Source organism: Ursus americanus, chromosome 5 (genome assembly GCF_024610735.1).
Source record: "Ursus americanus isolate L20-20 chromosome 5, mUrsAme1.1.p, whole genome shotgun sequence".
Taxonomy (NCBI): domain Eukaryota; kingdom Metazoa; phylum Chordata; class Mammalia; order Carnivora; family Ursidae; genus Ursus; species Ursus americanus.
The window spans coordinates 8,628,752-8,647,950 of NC_142131.1; the positions used below are offsets into that span (position 1 = coordinate 8,628,752).

The following is a 19,199-nucleotide window of genomic DNA, read 5'->3' on the forward strand; positions in this document are numbered from 1 at the left end:
GCAAAAGCCAGTATGTTTTCTTTTAAATTCTTTGATCCTCAATTATTTAAAAATGATCAGTAAATACTCCTTTTGTCCCAGAAGAACAAGTTCTGTGTAAGAACGCTGTAATAGTGCAACGACTCAAGTTTATAAACAATGGCCATGAAACACCTCACTGTTCAGCCTCAGAAACTGAATTTAATTGAACTAGCTTTCCAGATTTTTAGCTTAGTCTTCTTCCTGTTGTGAGTGCTCCAAATTTTAACAAAAAGCAGTGGCACCAAAAAAAAAAATCAGTTGCTTGACAATAGGAAACCATACTGCCACATGAGAACAAAGTGAATGCTAGATGAAGTTTTCAGAGTGCTCCAGACCAAAACTGAGTTTTGCTTTAGACAAAGAGCCACAGATAAGTGATGTTACACAGTGAAATCTGCATCTCCTAGTTCCCAAGAACTTTTCAAAGATACATCTCTTTTGGCTATTTGACAACTGTGGCTCTGTATTTTTATTAAGTAACTCAATAAAACAACCATGTGATCAGAAAACAAATTAGGAAGAAAAAAACATTAAAATGATGAAGAATTAAAAAGAAAACAAAGAATACTAATTGTCATATTTTTAAAATTTGTGTAGACTGATCACTTCAGAAATTAGAAGGGATTTTTAGGTGCTAATTGAGTATTAAAACTCATCATCATTGTGGTCATTAAAAAGTTTGATGAGTGATGTTAAATGATTGTGTAAATTACAGCTGAAAAAGGGAGCTAGACAGTATCAATGTTTCAGGCGATTAAGTTGGAATTATATGCCAACTGAAATTAAGAATGGAGAAATGAATGATACTGTATACCCCACAGTTTGAAATAAAAGAAAAATAAAAAAAGGATGAAGCAGGGGAGTATCTTTTAAAATAAAAGCAAAACGTACCATTGGTTGGGTGTCGAGCAAATGAGATAGAAAACCTTTTAACAGCAGAACCGCGTGTGGCGTCTGAGAAAGAGAAAAACAGGTACCTGAAATTCGTAACAGCTACCAAAAGAAGAACACTTAAAAAAAGAGGGAAAAAACAAATACATAAGGAGGTTAGAATTAGGTGACATGCAGAAGGGAATGAGAGAGGGTACTGGTTAAAAGTAAAATGGCTTGATGATAGAGGCAAAGTGTTTAATGAAATATACAAAAGAAAGAAAAGCAGGATGAGCCAGCAATTCTGGTAAATCCATGTTTTACTGACTTAAGTAAATTTGTGGATATATGAGAAAAAGTTTTAAATAAAGCTAATCCTGAAAGGGCTAATAAGCACTCCTATTAACAGAAGGCACAAGCTTCCATGAGCCTCAAAAGACAATCTGAATATATTAATACTTAAGGTATTTTAACAAGAGTGAGAGGCTCTCCAACTAGGGATTCTAAAATATTCTCATCCTATGTTTATTTTTATAAAAATACTGCCAAAATATTTACTTCTACTTATAAACATTCCGTTCCCTTTATTTCATTTAGATCACTATCAGTAAGTAAAATGAGGGATAACAATGAACAAAAGTTTAAAAGATCAAAGAAAGACTTATTCTTTATAATATGGCTTACTGATGTCTAAAAGACCAATACATATGATGCAGTTGTAAATTTCACATTTCGACCAACTATTTACTGAATAGGTACTGTGTGTCTAACTACAATCAAGTCTTAGATGAAACATGGATCCAAGCTATGGATAAGAGAGCAGTGACTGTCATTTAGGCGCTAGGTGTCATCAAAGGGTGCTAGGATTCCATTCGAATCAGTCAGCGGACTTAGGCTTGCCTTTGAGAAGTACTGTATGCTCATGGGTGTGTGCATGGGTGTAGATACGAATCTGTGTGTGCATGTGTGCACATACCATCTATGCAGCCAGAAGAAGTCAGCTTTTTACGATGAGTACGAGCATAATCCTGTAGGTTAGGTGCGCTTGAAGAACCCCCGAGCACCGAGGTGCTAAACAGGCCCGCACAGTGAGACCCTGATGGGAGTTAGAGAAAATACATACACAACGGGTGTTCTTCCATTCACATTGGGAATTCATGCAGCATGCAACAACACGGCTTACCACACTTATCTGGCAGTGCCTTGAATAGACTCACAATTCGCTTGTATGTCAACTCTAATATAATCACCACCACCATTTATCATATGTACAAATGAGGGTGTTTAACACTGGATAAAAATATTGCCTTTGAGGAAAATAATATGCCTACACCATAATTAGACATATACATATTAAAAGTATTAAAAATACTACCATAGGAATTAATTTAGGTTGATAAGGGATTCTGTCAGTTTGCATGAACAGGTCATATAAAAAACCCCTCCTTAGCACAAATCTAGTCATAATAGATCAATGTTTTTTAATGTATGTCTATAAATGAAGACTCTTTTCTGATACCACTGAGTTAAGAATCATCAATGTATGTTATGAAATAAAGCAAATTAAAGCCTACTAATCTGTGAGAAGACCATGTGAGAACAATTCCTTGTAGGTTATCCAGGCCTAAATCACCTTAAATTTCTAATACTTAAATGACTTTAGATCTTAATTAATAAAACCCCACAAAACACATTATTAGCAAGTAAAATACAGCCAGTATAAACTGATGCTTAATTTGTAGCAAAAGTCTTTATACCCAAGGAAAACTTTTACCACTTGGTAAAGTTTAAATGATTTTCTATCAAATACATTATGACACATAAAGGAAGATAATGTGGGAATATTAAAAGCTATCAACGTAAGTTATATGTAATTAACTAAAGAAGATCCTCGAGTAAATAGGCGTCAACATTCATATACTTAGTATGTAGATTAAAGTACATAAATAGTTGAACCTTATTTATGCTTTTATTAAACCTATTTAGACAACTATTTATAGAGAAAATACTACGCTATTATCTCATATAGTTTATCAACAATGAGCTTAAAACTAATAAGTTTAGAAGGTCTTTTTCAATGTTGCTTTGTAACACTATTTGCATAGAACCAATTATGTTCTATAGGTCAATAATGAGTAACAACTTCCCCTATGCATTAGTTTTGCTTTGGTTCTCCTTAGGAGATAGTCAAAAGGAAAATTAATACACCGAGAAAGGTTTAATTAAAACACTCCCCACTCAAAAAAAATTTTTTTTTATCAGAAAAGAAGGTTCTTTTTTGTATGCAATAGCATACTTACAATTTTATCAACTGGGAAAAATGAAGTTTCATCCTAAATTAAAACATTCTGGGATTTTAATTTATAGAATACAAGATTAAAAACTAGCATTGGCAATTGGACTAAGTAGTTTACACTGCGGACAGTCAAAACAGTTATAAATCAAATCAAATGCTATTTCTTGTTCATTTTATTGAAACTTTACTGTATACTTTGAGATGTACAACATAACATTTTTAAATTAGTATATGTTAAATAAAAACTAAAGCATAGCATTTGGTCATGCTTTCATCACTGAAGAGTTTTACATGTGTGCAAAAGAGTGAGTTGAAGAAGGTCTGGAATATAATTTCCTTTAGACCACATACCTACAGTAGGGTTCTGCTTCTGTTCCACAAGAGTTCTTGGTGTTCGCAGGTAATTAGCATTTTCAGATACAACCTGTGCAAGGAAAGCAAAATAAATGAGGTAAAACAGTAAAATCAATTCAAAAGTCCATACTTCATTTGCAGCCTGTTCCAGACAGACAAAGGTTAATAAGCTGTATGATAAATATTAGTAGAAATACATAAAACATGAAAGATCATGCAAGATCCCCTTCTGAAGGGAGTCCATTTCATATGAAGTCCTTGCAATGAAGTGGTGCGAAGCAGGCATTCAGAATGAAATATCATGTATGAAACAAGACAGATGAAAGGAAACAATTAATAGATTGATAGAATTTCACTCTTAAAAGAAGCCAAATGCCCACTCTTAAACAGCTCCTGTATTTGAAGGGGGGGGGGAAAAACAATCACAAACAAAAGAAAAGACAGACAGAGACTGTTGAGGTCACCATACAATTACTGATCCATGCATGGGCTTTATCAGAGTAACCTTTAAATATTCACAGCCTTAATGGATACCATAATCCCTTTTCCTATAATCAAATGCATTATATTTCCAAAAGGAAATTGCTGAAATTCTTGGAAAAGTCATGTGTAACAGCAGACCTTCCATTCTTGGAACAAAAAAATCCAAAAAACCCCTAGTATTTTTAAATTTCCAAATGTCATCACAGAAAGTCCTTCTGAAGTCCTTTTATTTTGGCCCATATTACTGATGGGCACCTATACATTGCATCCTCATATAAAGAGAGCATTAACATATTCTACAACTCAAAAAACCCCACTCTGTATGTATCCCTTAGATACTTCCAGATAATGATGGAATCGTGAGGGAGAAAACAATTAATATTAGTGTACCCTGCTAATTAACACAGGAGCACATACATTTTGATATTTTAAAAAATGTTCATATTCTCAGCAAATTCCAAATGGAATCTAACTTTTCAATTATGGGGGAAAAGATTATTAAATTTTCTTAGCATCGAATTATGTAATTTTGTTTCTGAATGTTTTAAAGGACAACTCTGTCAAAAAAGATTTCTTTCCTTTTTAAAATTTTTTATTAACACGCTAAAGTTCCAGGAATGCAAAATTTATTAATTTTTAAATCCTGGATATTTGAAAGCCTCCCAGTAAAAATCCTAAATGCATGCAATGTAAGAGGTTTCTTTCTCTCAAATATTGTCAGGTATCACAAGCATTTTTAAATGAACTGAAAATTAAAATACAGAAGGATTTACTCTGATGTTAAATATAAGGGATTAGATGTCCTCAAAGACAGCTGTTTGTTGCTCTGAATGCAGGTAGGAAAATGTTTAATGAAGTAAAGTTTAAAAACCTGTTGCCATGAGCCAAAAATACTGGATGTGAAAGCCAATGATTTGGGGGAGACAGGGGAAGAAGTGATTTGTTCCCCTGATCTGCGTCTTCGACGCCCAGTACCCACACCACTGGTATAATGCAGCCAGGTACCAGTACCCTCTGGGCTAGACACACTCAGGGGGCTCTCTTCCTGGAAGTGAGAAAGGGGGCAAAAAAAAAAAAAAAAAAAAAAAAAGCAGAGCATGCAAAGTTAGATACAACAGAGCCAAATGATCGGAAAGAAAAAAAAATACAGTTTGTTCGCATTTGTTTATCAATTTTTAAAAAACTATTAAACAGTAATTTGGGAGCCAAATATTTCAAATATTTGAGAAATTCATAGGAATGACTTAGAAATCTAATTGTATGTGATAACAATAAGAATTACAATTATAAGAATTACCTTATTTTCAATATACAAAATATTTATACTGCTTAATAGTTGTCCCTTCTCTCTTAAAACTGGAAAGGTTTAACAATTTTCTGTCTTAGTAATTTTTAAAATATAAAAGTATTCTGCTTAATTTTAAATATTCAAGACGTTCTGTGCTATACTGGATAACCTTCCAACCCAAAGCACTAAAGGATTGTGCAAAGGATTAAAGAAGTTTCAATGTATATGATGCAGAAAAGAAAACCTATCTGCCAGACATTTAAAAAAAGAGAGGTAAGATGGATTCAAATTGCACTTGTTTCCACTTTCGAGCTATTTATTTGATTACCCCCTCCAAAGATTATTTATAGAGTTCAGTAAGCAAAACATGCAGCAAACATTATCATTTACATGTTTGCATGTTCAGGTTTCAGACAGTGAGGACAGAGTAAAATCTACTTGCACAAAATGAAGAGAATAGTCTTTTTCTCTGTGTGTCTTTTGGAAGTACAAACTTCTGATATCCATGGAGATGGTGGACGCTGGAAAAAGTCTTCAAGGTTTTACTTGAATAATTTACCTTATGGAAGTAAAAGTTTAGCATGGCATAGAAATAATCTCTTGTAAGCAACTATGTAAGTATTTATGAGAAAAAGGTTTATAAATGTGTTCTGTCTCTTAAGAATTAACAAAGGGCAGTGATTTTGTCAAATACAAATGTGTTGCAAAATGAAGACTCACCACACATTTGGTTGTATCACTGTTATAAGCTTTTTGGAGTGCAGAAGGTTTAATGGCAAAATTTTGAACAATCTGATTAATTTGCAGTTTGCTTTGTACAACAACCTCAAAATCACTGCCCTCACACAGATGGTAGTTTAAGTTATATTAATATGTCATTTCCCGATTTTCTGAAATTAAAGATACCTGAACATAACCCCAGGTTTCCCATTTTTAAATTAAGCTGTATAGAACACAGTCCCAAATTCTACAGCTGTTAGTCATCCTCTTTTATAATTAACTTACAATATCACAATCATAGAAACCCTAACTAGCATACAATTTCCATTATAAAATTACCACGATCTATTTATTGATGGATTTTTTCCTATGCATCATTGTCAAATTGGGTCACATATTTATTTGAAATTTGAGAATCATAAAGCACTTTTGTTTGTATAATCTGGGGCAACAGAAATGAGCATAATTCTGTTTTGTTGTTGTTTATGCTCTTACGACTGCTAGTTAAATGCTATACTTAGCTCTTATGACTTGGCATATTTCTTTATCAACAAAAATATTTTTCTAACGTAAAAGTTGATGGTTGTTTCTATCTTAAAATCTTGCTCTATACTGTTACTCGAGTATTTAGAAAACATTTATAAGCACTAATCTCAATCAGTGCTGGGAGAAATCATCCTATAGAGAATAGAGATAACCCAAAATAAAGGTATTTGAAGTATAAAAATGCATACTGGTTTTAAAGATTTACTTAACAAGCTATATTCCAACTGTTCAGCTTTCTTGTTAAATCTTATTTTAGTAGTTATTTAAATGTTATTCTACTAGAGAACATAAGAATTAGCCTTATTTAGTTGTAGATCTTAATACAAAGGATACAATTTTCAACTATCTCCTCAAATTTTCAAATTTTATACTGATTTTTGCAATCAGGCTAACAACTTAGAATTTCACATCTTAATCTACAGTGTCATTGGACTCAGTTGTTGTTGAAGCATTTCTGGCAGTTCCTCTCTACTGTCAGGCGAAAATTATTCTCTGCCTATTAAATCAGTCTTTTAAAAAAGTTCTTTATTAGAATAACCTAACGGGACAGGACAAAAAAAATAGATGAGTTCTTAGAAAGGTCTTATTTTACTCTGTCTATTCAACTTTGTTACCAAAACTATACATAAAGCTCCTTATTCTTAAAACTTAATCTCTTTTGTAACAGCCTCTATATTTTTAAAATACTTATTAGAAAAAGAGGCAAAGTTGACAATTAAAAAAATCTGTTAGGTTCCCAAGCTCCATAATTAAAGCTGTATTTTCTTTTCTGTTTCATTAAAATATAGTTAGTTTATTTTATGAAAAACATGCTCTGACACATACACTTACTTCATTTGTAGCCATCCTCCTAGATCTTGGAAGTGGAGACTTCCTGTGTATATGAATTGGCTCTGATACCATAGGTTTGAACAGTATCACAGCGCGATCAACCTCATCTTTTTTAGAAGTATGTGGTTCATCATCATTATCAATTTTAAAAGATCTCCTGCCTTCATTCTGTGGGCAAAGAATACAACATATAAAATTCAGATAAAGCAATTTATCTTATGATAAATTCAACCACCAACTGGTTAAGTCGGTTGAAGCACACACACAAGTCTGCGGATTCAAATGAATCAATATTAACCGAATTTTTACAACAGTCTAGTATTAGTCTATAAAAATAGCTAAATAAATTCAGAGATATATCAAGTCCTTGGACTAGAAGATCTTCTACTCTAAGTTTATTTCCCTCAAAATTGATCTGCAAAATTTATGTAATCTCAGCCAAATCCCAAAAAGTTCTCTTTTTTGTTGTTTTGGTTTTTTTAAAGATTTAATTAATTTATTTGACAGAGAGCGAGACAGGCAGCAACAGAGGGAACGGAAGCAGGGGGAGTGGGAGAGGAAGAAGCAGGCTCCCAGTGGAGCAGGGAGCTGGATGTGGGGCTCGATCCCAGAACGCCAGGATCACGCCCTGAGCCGAAGGCAGACGCTTAACGAATGAGCCACCCAGGCGCCCCCAAAATGTTCTCTTTGGAACATTACTTTTTACTTTAGTTTGAGAATGAAGAAGCATTTGTTTTTATTTTTGGGGTGGCAGTGAGAGAATCTTAAGCAGGCTCCACGCCCAGCGTGGAGCTGGACTTGGGCTCACTCTCAGAACCCTGAGCTCATGACCTGAGCCAAAATTGGATGCTTAACTGAGCCACCCAGGTGCCCTGTGAGTGAAGTGTTTAGTATCAACACTTCTATTCAACACCATGCTGGTCTAAGCCAGCAGCACTTCATAAAAAAGCCTATCCAAATGGTCAATAAACATATGAAAATTGCCAATCCTTACTGGTCATGAGGATAATGTAAATTTAAACCATGACAAGATATCACTATATATCCTTCAAAATAGCTATATTAAAAATAATGATCATACCAAGTGCTGACAAGGATACGGCAGTATCTTTAGAAAACTATTTGACTGTATTTTCTAAACTTGAACATATGTACCCCACGACCCAGCAGTTTTACTCCTCGATGTATATCCAAAAGAAATGTGTACATATGTTCACCAAAAGACTTGAACAAAAATGTTCATGAAAGCACTCATCTTCACAGCCTGAACTGAAAACAAATGATCAAAGTGGAAGAGATGAACACACTGCACTGTATTTATTTATATTTACTGTTGCCATGTAATCCTACATGACAACAAAAATGAAGAATAGAATGGATAAATTTCATAAACATAATGAAAGAAAGAAGCCGAACCCACCCACACCCCCCCAAAAGCATGTGTTCTGCGATTTCATTTATAAAAAGTACAAAAATAGGCATAATTAAAACATGGTGCTAAAGTTCATAATCATAGGTATCTTTCAGGAGAAGACAGGGAGGCTGTGATAGGGAGGGGCACAATTGGGTCTTTTGGAATGATGATATTATTCTACCTATAACCTGGCTGGCTGTTTCATAACTGTGCTCATTCTGTAATACACCATTAAGCTATACACTTATAATTTATCAATATGGATCATAATTTAGTAAAAAGTTTTAAATTGAATACATATTTAACCTTGTAAGGTTAGTATAAGGATTAAAATAACAATAATTTGTACCAAGTGCTTATTAGCACAGTGTTTACCATGCACTAGTCCTCAAGTAATACAACAACCAAAACCAGAACCAAAACTATAGTTAACCATTCTCAATACTGGTCTTAAAAATACAAAAAATCTAAATAAAATATAAAATTCCTGTATGCTTAGAAATGTTGTCTGCCCAAATCATACATAAAGAAACTTATACGGTCTTGCTACTTAGTAGTTGAGATAAGAATTGAAGTACATTAACAGGAAATTCTTACGGAAATATTAGGAAAATCTAATATTTATTCTGTGACCAAACACTGAGAGTTTCATCTTTATTACCTCTCTTGAAGCTGGTCTATATCCATAGCCAGATGGTAAATTTTTGTCTTCTTCACATCCTTTGGCTCCTGGACTAAAATGTAATTCAACATGAAAGCGTTCCTCTGAGGAAAGATCCTAAAAAATATCACAGAACATTTCCAAAATGAAAAACTACAGGCTACTTATTTACCTCGGATAATACACACAAATCAAGAACTCTTGTTACCTTGTTAGGATCCTCATAAAGCATGATCACAATCTGAGTCATGTAATTGAGCTCATTGACAACATTTAAGTAATCCATAGCTCGTTTCCACTGTTCATCCTTTGATTCCTGAACAAAAGGTTTATGGTAAGCATTTTCTCATATCACTTTACTTGGAAGTCACTTTATTTTCATTACGGTAGTTTGCTTAATCCTGAGTGATACCACACAAATAAGGTAAATACGTGTGTGCTCAACCTTTCAAAATAACTATATTTAAGTCTTGATAAATTACTTATGTTTAGGTAAATTATTTTAAAAATCTCTTATCAGCAGTATTAGAAAGTCTAATGGTAACTTTTTAAATAGCTTCTAGAAAGTGAAAATAAAAATCTCTTGAAATACGAACCCACAATTGTATTCTGAGGGTAAGGGGCAGTGAGTTGTTAACCTTAGGTCCTGAAGTGCCTATTGTGGAATCATGCTTCATGAGCTGAATACATCCTATAAGAGTAGAGCTATTTTTCCCATTATCATATAGTCAATGTATGTAATACAGGCTTATTGGTAAATATACCTCGTTATACTGCAGTAGTATTTAAAATAATCAGCAGGAGGTGGCGTATGTAAGTTCTATCAATCTTACCATCTCCTTCATCACTCCTCCATCTTCATCTAGATAATCATTGGTCTTTAAACATATAATCACATAGCATCAGAACAGAAAAGAATCCTAAAGAATATGTACTACAAGCATTCAAAGTAGAAAAGTCTATCTGAAAAGGTAAAACTGCTCAATGTACAAAGTCTACAGTCAGTGGGCAACAGGGTCTACATGACAGATAACTTTCCTTCATTTCCTATGTCATAAACTTTAGAAATAAATGCATACAACAATTTTTTGCATATAGTAAGGAGTATACAGTATTTTGGACTTTATAAAATGTGTATTGTTTTAAAAAATGAAATTTGACACACAAAAGCCTAAACTTACAAGACCACATGTTGATTACTTATTAAAAAAAAACAAAAAACAAAAAAAACCCTCCAAAACCAGCATGTATTCCTTTCCAAATTTAGACATTACATATCTCTGAGGAAGCATTCCCCTTTTTAAGTTTCTAGAAGAGTAAAGTTAAATATAAGTCATGTAATTTATATTCTTCCATGTGTGCTTAGCATCATTTTAATAAATGACTATCCACACCTCTAAATGCTCTAATGCCAAGCCACTAAAGCAGCTACTCCCAACTTAAGCAACACTCCAGAGAAAAAACTGCATCTGTGTGTTTGCCTATGTCTGCCTGTGTATTTGGGGGAGGGATATGTGCAAAGATGTATATGCATTTTTTCAGAATTGGTAAGGGAAAATATTGGCATAGCATTTGAGTTTCAGTAAATGTGAATTACCATAAATAATGGATTTAAATTAAATACTAAAAATTTTCAACAGGTGAAAAGATGTATTAGACTTTGTGCTCCTATATTAATAAGAACACCATCTAATAATCTCTAATTCAGTGTTGCAGTTATAGGTCCTGCTAGGTCTGTTCTAATGGACATATGAAATCAGATAATATTTAGTAGCATCTTACTGAACACAATTAAAATGAAAGAATCCATAAAAATCTTTTTTTTTAAATTAAGGCTTATTAAATATATTCCCTGAAATCTTACTTATAATCTTGTTTCCTTAACAAATACCTTTTGAAAAATTCTATTACGGAGAGCTAGATTTTACCCAGTTCATACTGAAAAATAAAAAATTTCAACTGGGGACAGACTGAACAAAGTTTTAAGTATACTAGTTAGAGGGTCTTACGAAGGTAACATGAGCTGCAATAATGAATCACAGTTCAAATAAACTAATTTTTTTAAATAGAAAATGGGACGTCATATTGATATTAAAGACACTACATGTATTTACTGTGAAAAAAATTTTTTTTGAAATCCTGGAAGCAGATTTTTAAAAGAATGGAGTTGTTCAGCTTCTGTTTTAAAAATGTAGCTGAACGTCCAAATGAGGCACTGCACGTGGCAGTCTGCCTTTCTTTTGACAGTAAAATCTTACACATATTTAAACTGTTTGACAAATAACAAGAATGCCTTGCAAATTCATAAAAACTACTTCTATAACATATGCTATTATTAAACGTATATTATTAAAAAAATAAAAAAGAAAAATGTAGCTGAATGCAATATATACTCAAGAAGCTCTAGTTCTACTCCCGCTCCCGTAGTCTAAATTCTGTCTTTCTTCAGATCACTGCGAGAGAGCTTCCTAACTGTTTAATCCCCTTAGGATTCTCAAGGCACTCGCTCTCCAACCTCATCTGTTGCCATTTCATCCACTGCTCACTATAATGCTCCATAGGCTTGTTCTATCGGCTCCTGTATCTTCCATACTTCTTTCACCTTCTAAATAAGTGTAAGAGTCAAAAAGGAACCACGTAAGAGATGTAGTTCTCCTCCCCCAAAACAAACAATGCCATCATTACTATTGGATATGTAAGTTCTTGACTTGTTAATTAAGCGTCATTTTTTTTTTTATGATTTCTCTTATTAAAGCTCAACTACTGCACATATGTATGCAAGGGATGTCCCTTTGCTATTCCTTAATGGGACAAAGAAGAAAATGAAACAAGAGGGAAGAACATATGAATTAGAAAATTTGATGAGAACGGAGGACTGAAATAACTTTAGGGTAACTTTAATATTAACTATGCATCAAGGCTAATAATAAAATTAAGAACCAAGAGATGTAAGAAATCTTCATTATAGGGGCGCCTGGGTAGCGCAGTCGTTAAAGCATCTGCCTTCTGCTCAGGGCGTGATCCTGGCGTTCTGGGATCGAGTCCCACGTCAGGCTCCTCCGCTGGGAGGCTGCTTCTTCCTCTCCCACTCCCCCTGCTGTGTTCCCTCTCTTGCTGGCTGTCTCTCTGTCACATAAATAAATAAAATCTTAAAAAAAAAAAAAAAAAAAAAAAAGCTTAAGCTTTAAAAAAAAAAAAAAAGAAATCTTCATTATATATCTAACTGCCTTTTATTAAAAAGGTAAAACAAAACTGAATTTTCTTTTAAGAACCACTTTGTTAACAGATGCATATGGATGTGTACACCAATATATACACAGAAAATTGAAGGAAAATTCTTATTTTTTGCTATTTGAGAGATGGATGAAAATATACTTTTGTTATATAATGGAGTGACATTGTATTCTAGGTAATCTATGGTCTGGGTGTATTGACAAACAAGATATTAAAATTTCTAAGTCTCTTTTGTACATGATCACTTCCATTGCCAATTCCTACAATGTCATTTTCTTTGTCATTTCTAATGCAAACTCCTTGGGAATCTTATTACTAGCTACCACCTTAGCTGTCATTAGTATGTTGGCTTCCTAACTCTATACCCTTAACCCAAACCTCTATCCTCACGTACGAACATACTCAAGCTGTCTAAAACTAAACTCATTACTTTCCTTCTTTAGACCTGATCTTCTTTCCAAGTTTACTCTTGTCAGTGAATAGTAGGATCATCTGCCAAATTACCTACATTAGAGATATGGGAATCTTTCTTGACTCTCTTTTCCTTCTCACTGTCCATACCTGTGAGCACTGGAAGGGTCTCAAGGAGAGTGTTAGTGAAAGCCTAACAGGCTGGAGGAGGTTGCTGGTGAGGGATTATTTAAGGTAAGAAAAATGTTACTGGAAACTACAGGAAAATGAACTTCTGTTATGTAGTGGCATAAAGTGTAGAAACACTAGCCTGTAGACAGTGGAAAATAAATAAAAAGTGTATCTAATGAACTAGTTCTGGAGATTTCTAGGACAAGTACTGAACATGTCACCAAGATTCTTCTCACTGCCTGTGATAAACAAGGAGAGAGATAAGCTACTGGGAAACTCTCAATTACAGAGAAGCTTGCTGGGTCCAAAAATAAAACTGTTTCTCATTCCCAGCCTTTTTAGGGACCAAACGATCGCTGTAATTAACAACTGCCTTTCGAGAAGAAGGGAACACAAGACTCTGCCATGAAAACATGGTGCGATTATAAAAAACATTGCTAAGACCTCCAAAAGATGTAATAAGGTGCTTCACAGATCTTCCAAAGAAACACACAACTTTCTCAGGATCTTAGGAGTATGTCTCTCAGATGCTCAGTAGCCACATAGGGAAACCAAGGTAGTAAAGGGCTTATCCTTAAGAGATCTTTGGGTTTGATGTGTTTAATACAGTATATTCTAAATTACTCCACTTTGTTTTGTTTTTTAAATTATACCACTCTGAACTAAAAATAAACAGACCTTTGGAACCCCAACTTCTTTGGGTAGGAAGCAGGTTAAAGAAAACTACTCAACTGCAAACATGAGCTACTTTTTTTTTTAAAGGAGGGATGACCCAGATGAAACAATCAAGAACCCAAATTATGAAGCCATGAGCCATTGGAAACAACTGCCTGGTAGTATGACAGAGTCCTAATTAAAGAATGGGCAACATGGACCTGGGTAGATTTCAAAATTGCTACGGACCAGTGACTACAGTGTACCTTCTATGTCACCCACTTTTGAAAAGTTTATCTACAGCAGTTATCTTATGCCTAACCCACCCCTGTAGGTAGTTGGTCTCTTCAGTTCATAGGTATTTGAATTAAGTTTGAATGCTCTTGAGCACTCAAGGAGTTGTGTCCAAGGAGCCCCATCCACATCTGGACTTGACTTAGATGAAGAAACCTGGGATGTCAAGTTTATGATGTAATAAAATAAGATGGGTAATACTGGACTAGAGGTTATGTGAATTTTGCATATGAGAGAAATATGGATTGTGTAGCCAACAGATATATTGTGACAGATCCTATTTTCCAAAGATGGCCACCACATTGTATCCAATCTCAAGTACTCATCTTATAATGTGACAGTGACACATCACACATGTAATAATGTAGATCTATTTCCCCATCCCTTGAACCTGGATGAACCTCTGTGACTGCCTCAACCAATACAGCTCAGTAGCAGTGATATTATGTTACTTCATAAGTTAGATCACAAAAAAGTCTTGCACTTGCACCTTGTTCCATTATGAAACTCAATCTTGGAACTCAGCTACCATGTTTTGAGGAAGCAAGCAGGTCACACGAAGAGGCCAGGTGTAGGTATTCTGGTCAACAATCCCAGCTGAAGTTCTAGCCAACATACAGCATCAAGCACCAGACATGAGAGGAAAGCTCTGAGATAATTCAAGCCCCAGCCACTGCCTAACTGCAACCTCATCAGAGACCCAAAGGGAAACCACCTAAGTATATCACAGTCAATCCTTTAAACTGTGGGAGGTAAAAGTAACTATGGTTGTATTAGGCCAAATTTTGGTATGACTCACTACTAACAATAGATGAGAGGCACAATATCCAACCAAAGACCAAGTTCATTCTAAACCCCCCAAAACTCAAATTTATCAGCTTCTCTTTATCTCATTACCACCAGCCTATAACATTACCTAAAATATTTTACGTTATTGTTTGGTTAAACTTCTCCAAAAGGAAGAGAACACGTCTTTATTGCCAAGATCTAGCACACTGCTTGGTATACATTAGACCCCTGACAAATGATGGCTAATGATCAATTACTGAAATTGTACAATAAAAACTGGTGCTAGTGATTTGATTACAAATTCAAGGAACCATATTTGTTAAGTAGATTGGAGTAACTTATTCTACTTACATTGCATAAGGCACCATAGCGAAGCATAGATAGTAAAGAATGTACATGACTTTCACTGGTAAAATATAACCTGGTACGGACATGACGTTCAGGAGACAGAACACCTCTGGAATACCTAAAGTTAGTAGCAGACAATGTTAGAACAAAACCATCTAGTCAAACCTTAAGTATTGAAATTATTTTGTAAAATGGAATTTAATCTTACTAGAAGTAAAAGACCGTAATAAGTAAATCTACCCCTCTTCCAACCACAACTGAGGAACTATCTTTGTAGATAGTCCTCTAACATGAAGATTAACCAGAACTAACTGCGACCTCTGAGATTAGTTAAAAAAGAGTTAATATTAGTCGGATTCACTGTAAATAGGTCATTTTAGCTCCTCTAATAGCAATGACAAAGGTCATAGCCCTAAAGAAGCTCATAGATATTTACGCTGCTGAATAGGTTACACACTGATGATCCCATGTGGAAGATGACACATATCCCCTTTCATCTCAGTTTTTCCTCAGTTTGGAGCCCTAAAGAACGCTGGTTGGAAGTTAACTGTTAGGAATACCTAAGTAATCCTTATTTGCTCAGTGCACTGAGTAACACATTCCTGATTTCTTCATAGGAACATTAGATTTGAAGTATGCAAAAACAGATGGCTATAGATTTAAATACCAGTATAGTCTCTTACACAGGGTGGAGTTTATTTACAGTGTCATCATCTTGTGTCCTCTGGAGGTCTGAGCGAATTTTTCTAACTAGAGGAGTACAGTAGCCTTTGGCAATCTCCAGTTTTTCAGCTTTAGTTATACCATATTCCTGAGCAGAAAATACATGATATTAGAAAAAGGGTATAATGACAAAGCACTCTAACAAATGTACTGCTTAGTTAAAACATTCTAGTAAAAGACAAATGCCTTTATTAAACTTTTTTTTTAACATTACAAATTTCCAAGTTTACATTTTTTGCAACTGCAAGTATACGGTCTTAAAATTTTTAAGCATAATTGGAAAGATTTTTTTGGTAGAACTAAAAAGCAAATAATTTCTGAAGAGGGGAGGATGAATGAATGAATGTAATCGTTATAGATAGTAGTTCAACTCAATCATAAGGTTTTAAACGTAGAAACAATTCTAAAAGAAAGATGGATTAAGGACATAAACACTAAAGCACAGAAAAACAGTCAATAAACCTATGAAAAGAAATATAAGTGAAACCATGAGATTTTGTTTATTCAAATATCAAAGATTAAAAGGGCTAACAAATCATTTAAAAAGCCTTTGGCTAATGCTTTTTAAGACTTAGCTAGTGGTGAGCAAAAAATGTAATGAAATCATCAAATTTAATGACTTCAATAATAATTATGAGTTAATTAAACTTACGATGAGGAATTACAATATGAAGTGTTAAGAAAACATAACCGTAATAGTAATGCTAATAAATATTACAGTTCAAAGAAGCAGATTAGAAAATGATCTGATGTGTAAAGAGAAAAAGCTGTGATATGTGTGTAGATGGAAAAAAGGGAGAAAGAGGAAGAAAGCAGAAAGTGGAGAGGGAGGGACAGAGACAGAAAGGAGAGAGTAGAGAGGAGGAGGGAATAAACAGGCATACCCACTCTCTCCAAGTTCATCCTAGGATATCTGAATTTAAAGGTTACTTCTTGCTGTCAGGTCCTTCCCAAGTAGCAAAAATTCTATATGGATAATAGATCTGAAAACTGTCAAAGAAAAGCCTGACTGATTACAGATGGAAGGCCCATGAAAACAGAACTTCTTGGGGTTCTATACCATAAACTAAAACTTGGTTGGTTCAATAATCTTGTCAACATAATGACTGAGAACGGAGTATGCAAAAAAGATACATATGTAATTGTGTATGTGTAAATAAAAGGAAAACAACGGAACTAAAAATCATTAGGTGAAATTTTTTGTGTGTCGTCAGCAAGGTATGAGGAAACAGGCGCTCTTATACTGTTTCATTGGAAGAAAACTGGTAAAAGATTTCTGGAGCTACAAAAATAGTCTTGAGTACATGTAAAGACATGTGTAAAGAGAGTGAAAGAAATGAAGAGTCCAGATTCCCAAATATGAAAATTGGTTAAGTAAATTATTATTACCTCATACCAATAGCCATTAGAAATAATGATGTATATAGCTTTAATGATATGGAAAGAAGTTCTTGGTGCTAAGTGAAGGGGAAAAAATCAGGTTGTAAAACAGTATGCTTTTCCTTCCACATTTGCAAAGACTACATTTGTTATATGTATGAGAAAAACTGTATCTTCATGAATTTAAGAGACAAATCCTTTAAGAATTTTCTAAAACATTAAAATGTTTTTCTCTCGGTAATATCACAGTGACCTTTTTTTTTCTTTTTGCTATTTCTACATTTTCTAATTTTACACAGATATATTAACTTTGTAATAAAGAAATTTCTCCCTTTAACACACATTGACATATTTGTTCATCTGCCACCACCAACTAGGATCAAATAATTAATTGTTAGATATCCCAGTTCTCATGTGTAATTACAATATTTCTGCCATAAATAGAACTAATTAAAATACCAGATGAGGCTATCTGAAAGCTTATTATGTGGTTATATTTAATGAGAGTATCAATGGACTTCATATGGCAAATGCTATTATTAACAGTCCTCTGCATTTCATAATCCATAAATAACTAAACAAATTGTCTTCCAACTTTCATCAATGTGATCTCAGTTAAGAGAACCTGAATACCAAACTGAGTCTTGAGAGGTCCTTATCTACTGCCATAACATTATGACTATTTTAAAGTATCATTTTTAAGCCAGGGCCTTTATCTTATGAAAATTGAGACTGGTTAAAAAGTAGAAAGTTAATTCTATCACAACAAAATTATCTACAATAATTAAAATTAGTTTAACTGTTAAAATGAATAAAAGTAATAAATTATGTTTGTTATATTTAAGCTTAGTTATGATTAGAATTATATGTCACACAGCATAGATATAAGAATTAAGTAATTCAATGTAAGCACAGAAATACATTTTTAGAGGCATAGCAACACTTGGAGGCACACCAGAGCATATACCCATTTTTCTTGCACAGAGAGTGATATTCTCTAAATCTAAATTAGCATATTCTAAACAAGTCAGAATTTTACATTATTTGACTAATCATCAAGTCTCTAAGCTTGAAATATTCTGTTTCCTTAAGAACTAAGCAAAATTTTCATTTTTTCCATTATAAACTATAGTTTCATTGCAATTACCATAAATATATTTATAATTTTTAGTTTGTTAAGTGACTGAAAATGCCTGAATTTTGTCCATAGTTCTGGATTTATGAAGGCTAAAATAACAAAGCAAAATAATATTTACTGGATTGAATTCAACACTCCATTAAAAAAGAATAAATCCCAAGGTTCTGCCACAATAAGGAATATCAAACCAAAAAGTTAGAGAGGTAAACCAAAACCTGTCCTCTTCTCAAGCTATAATCTCAGAACTGCAGGAAAGAAAGTAAAAAAAACCTCTGCTTTTAAAGTTATAACTTTACAAAATATAATTATGAATTTACCAAAAATAAGACTGATTCTTGTAAGCTTGGGCAAAATGTTTTCTGAAGAGTCCAAAGATTTGAAAGATAAGTAATTTATCCAAGAAAGAAATTTTGGAGATTTCTTCAAATAAGTTCTCAGACTATTGAGATCTAACCTAACTTCATCCAAAGACAATTATTCTAATAAAGACAGATCAGTTGAGCATGACAAATTACTTTAAAAGATATAAATGATGTTTCAAATCTTCCCAACCCATTTTCATTTTTACTGATT

At 33.7% G+C, this 19,199-nt stretch overlaps 1 protein-coding gene across 24 annotated transcripts in view; it reads right to left on the bottom strand.

Annotated features, from left to right (window-relative positions):
- The window catches only part of PPIP5K2 (diphosphoinositol pentakisphosphate kinase 2), a 69,544-nt gene that overhangs the window by 14,508 nt on the left and 35,837 nt on the right, over nucleotides 1-19,199 (bottom strand). For 4 of the 24 annotated variants that reach the window (XM_087861943.1, XM_045808287.2, XM_087861942.1 and 1 more), the window contains exons 20-28: nucleotides 16,069-16,196; nucleotides 15,389-15,503; nucleotides 9,693-9,800; nucleotides 9,485-9,601; nucleotides 7,404-7,577; nucleotides 4,896-5,069; nucleotides 3,539-3,611; nucleotides 1,868-1,987; nucleotides 913-975 (exon numbers count right to left, since the gene is read on the bottom strand). In XM_087861943.1, coding sequence (XP_087718069.1) covers nucleotides 913-975; nucleotides 1,868-1,987; nucleotides 3,539-3,611; nucleotides 4,896-5,069; nucleotides 7,404-7,577; nucleotides 9,485-9,601; nucleotides 9,693-9,800; nucleotides 15,389-15,503; nucleotides 16,069-16,196 — 1,072 coding nt within the window. Of the gene's footprint in view, nucleotides 1-912; nucleotides 976-1,867; nucleotides 1,988-3,538; nucleotides 3,612-4,895; nucleotides 5,070-5,754; nucleotides 5,872-7,403; nucleotides 7,578-9,484; nucleotides 9,602-9,692; nucleotides 9,801-15,388; nucleotides 15,504-16,068; nucleotides 16,197-19,199 lie in introns of all 24 variants that reach the window. The other 20 variants (XM_045808291.2, XM_045808289.2, XM_087861944.1 and 17 more) reach the window with 14 other exon arrangements.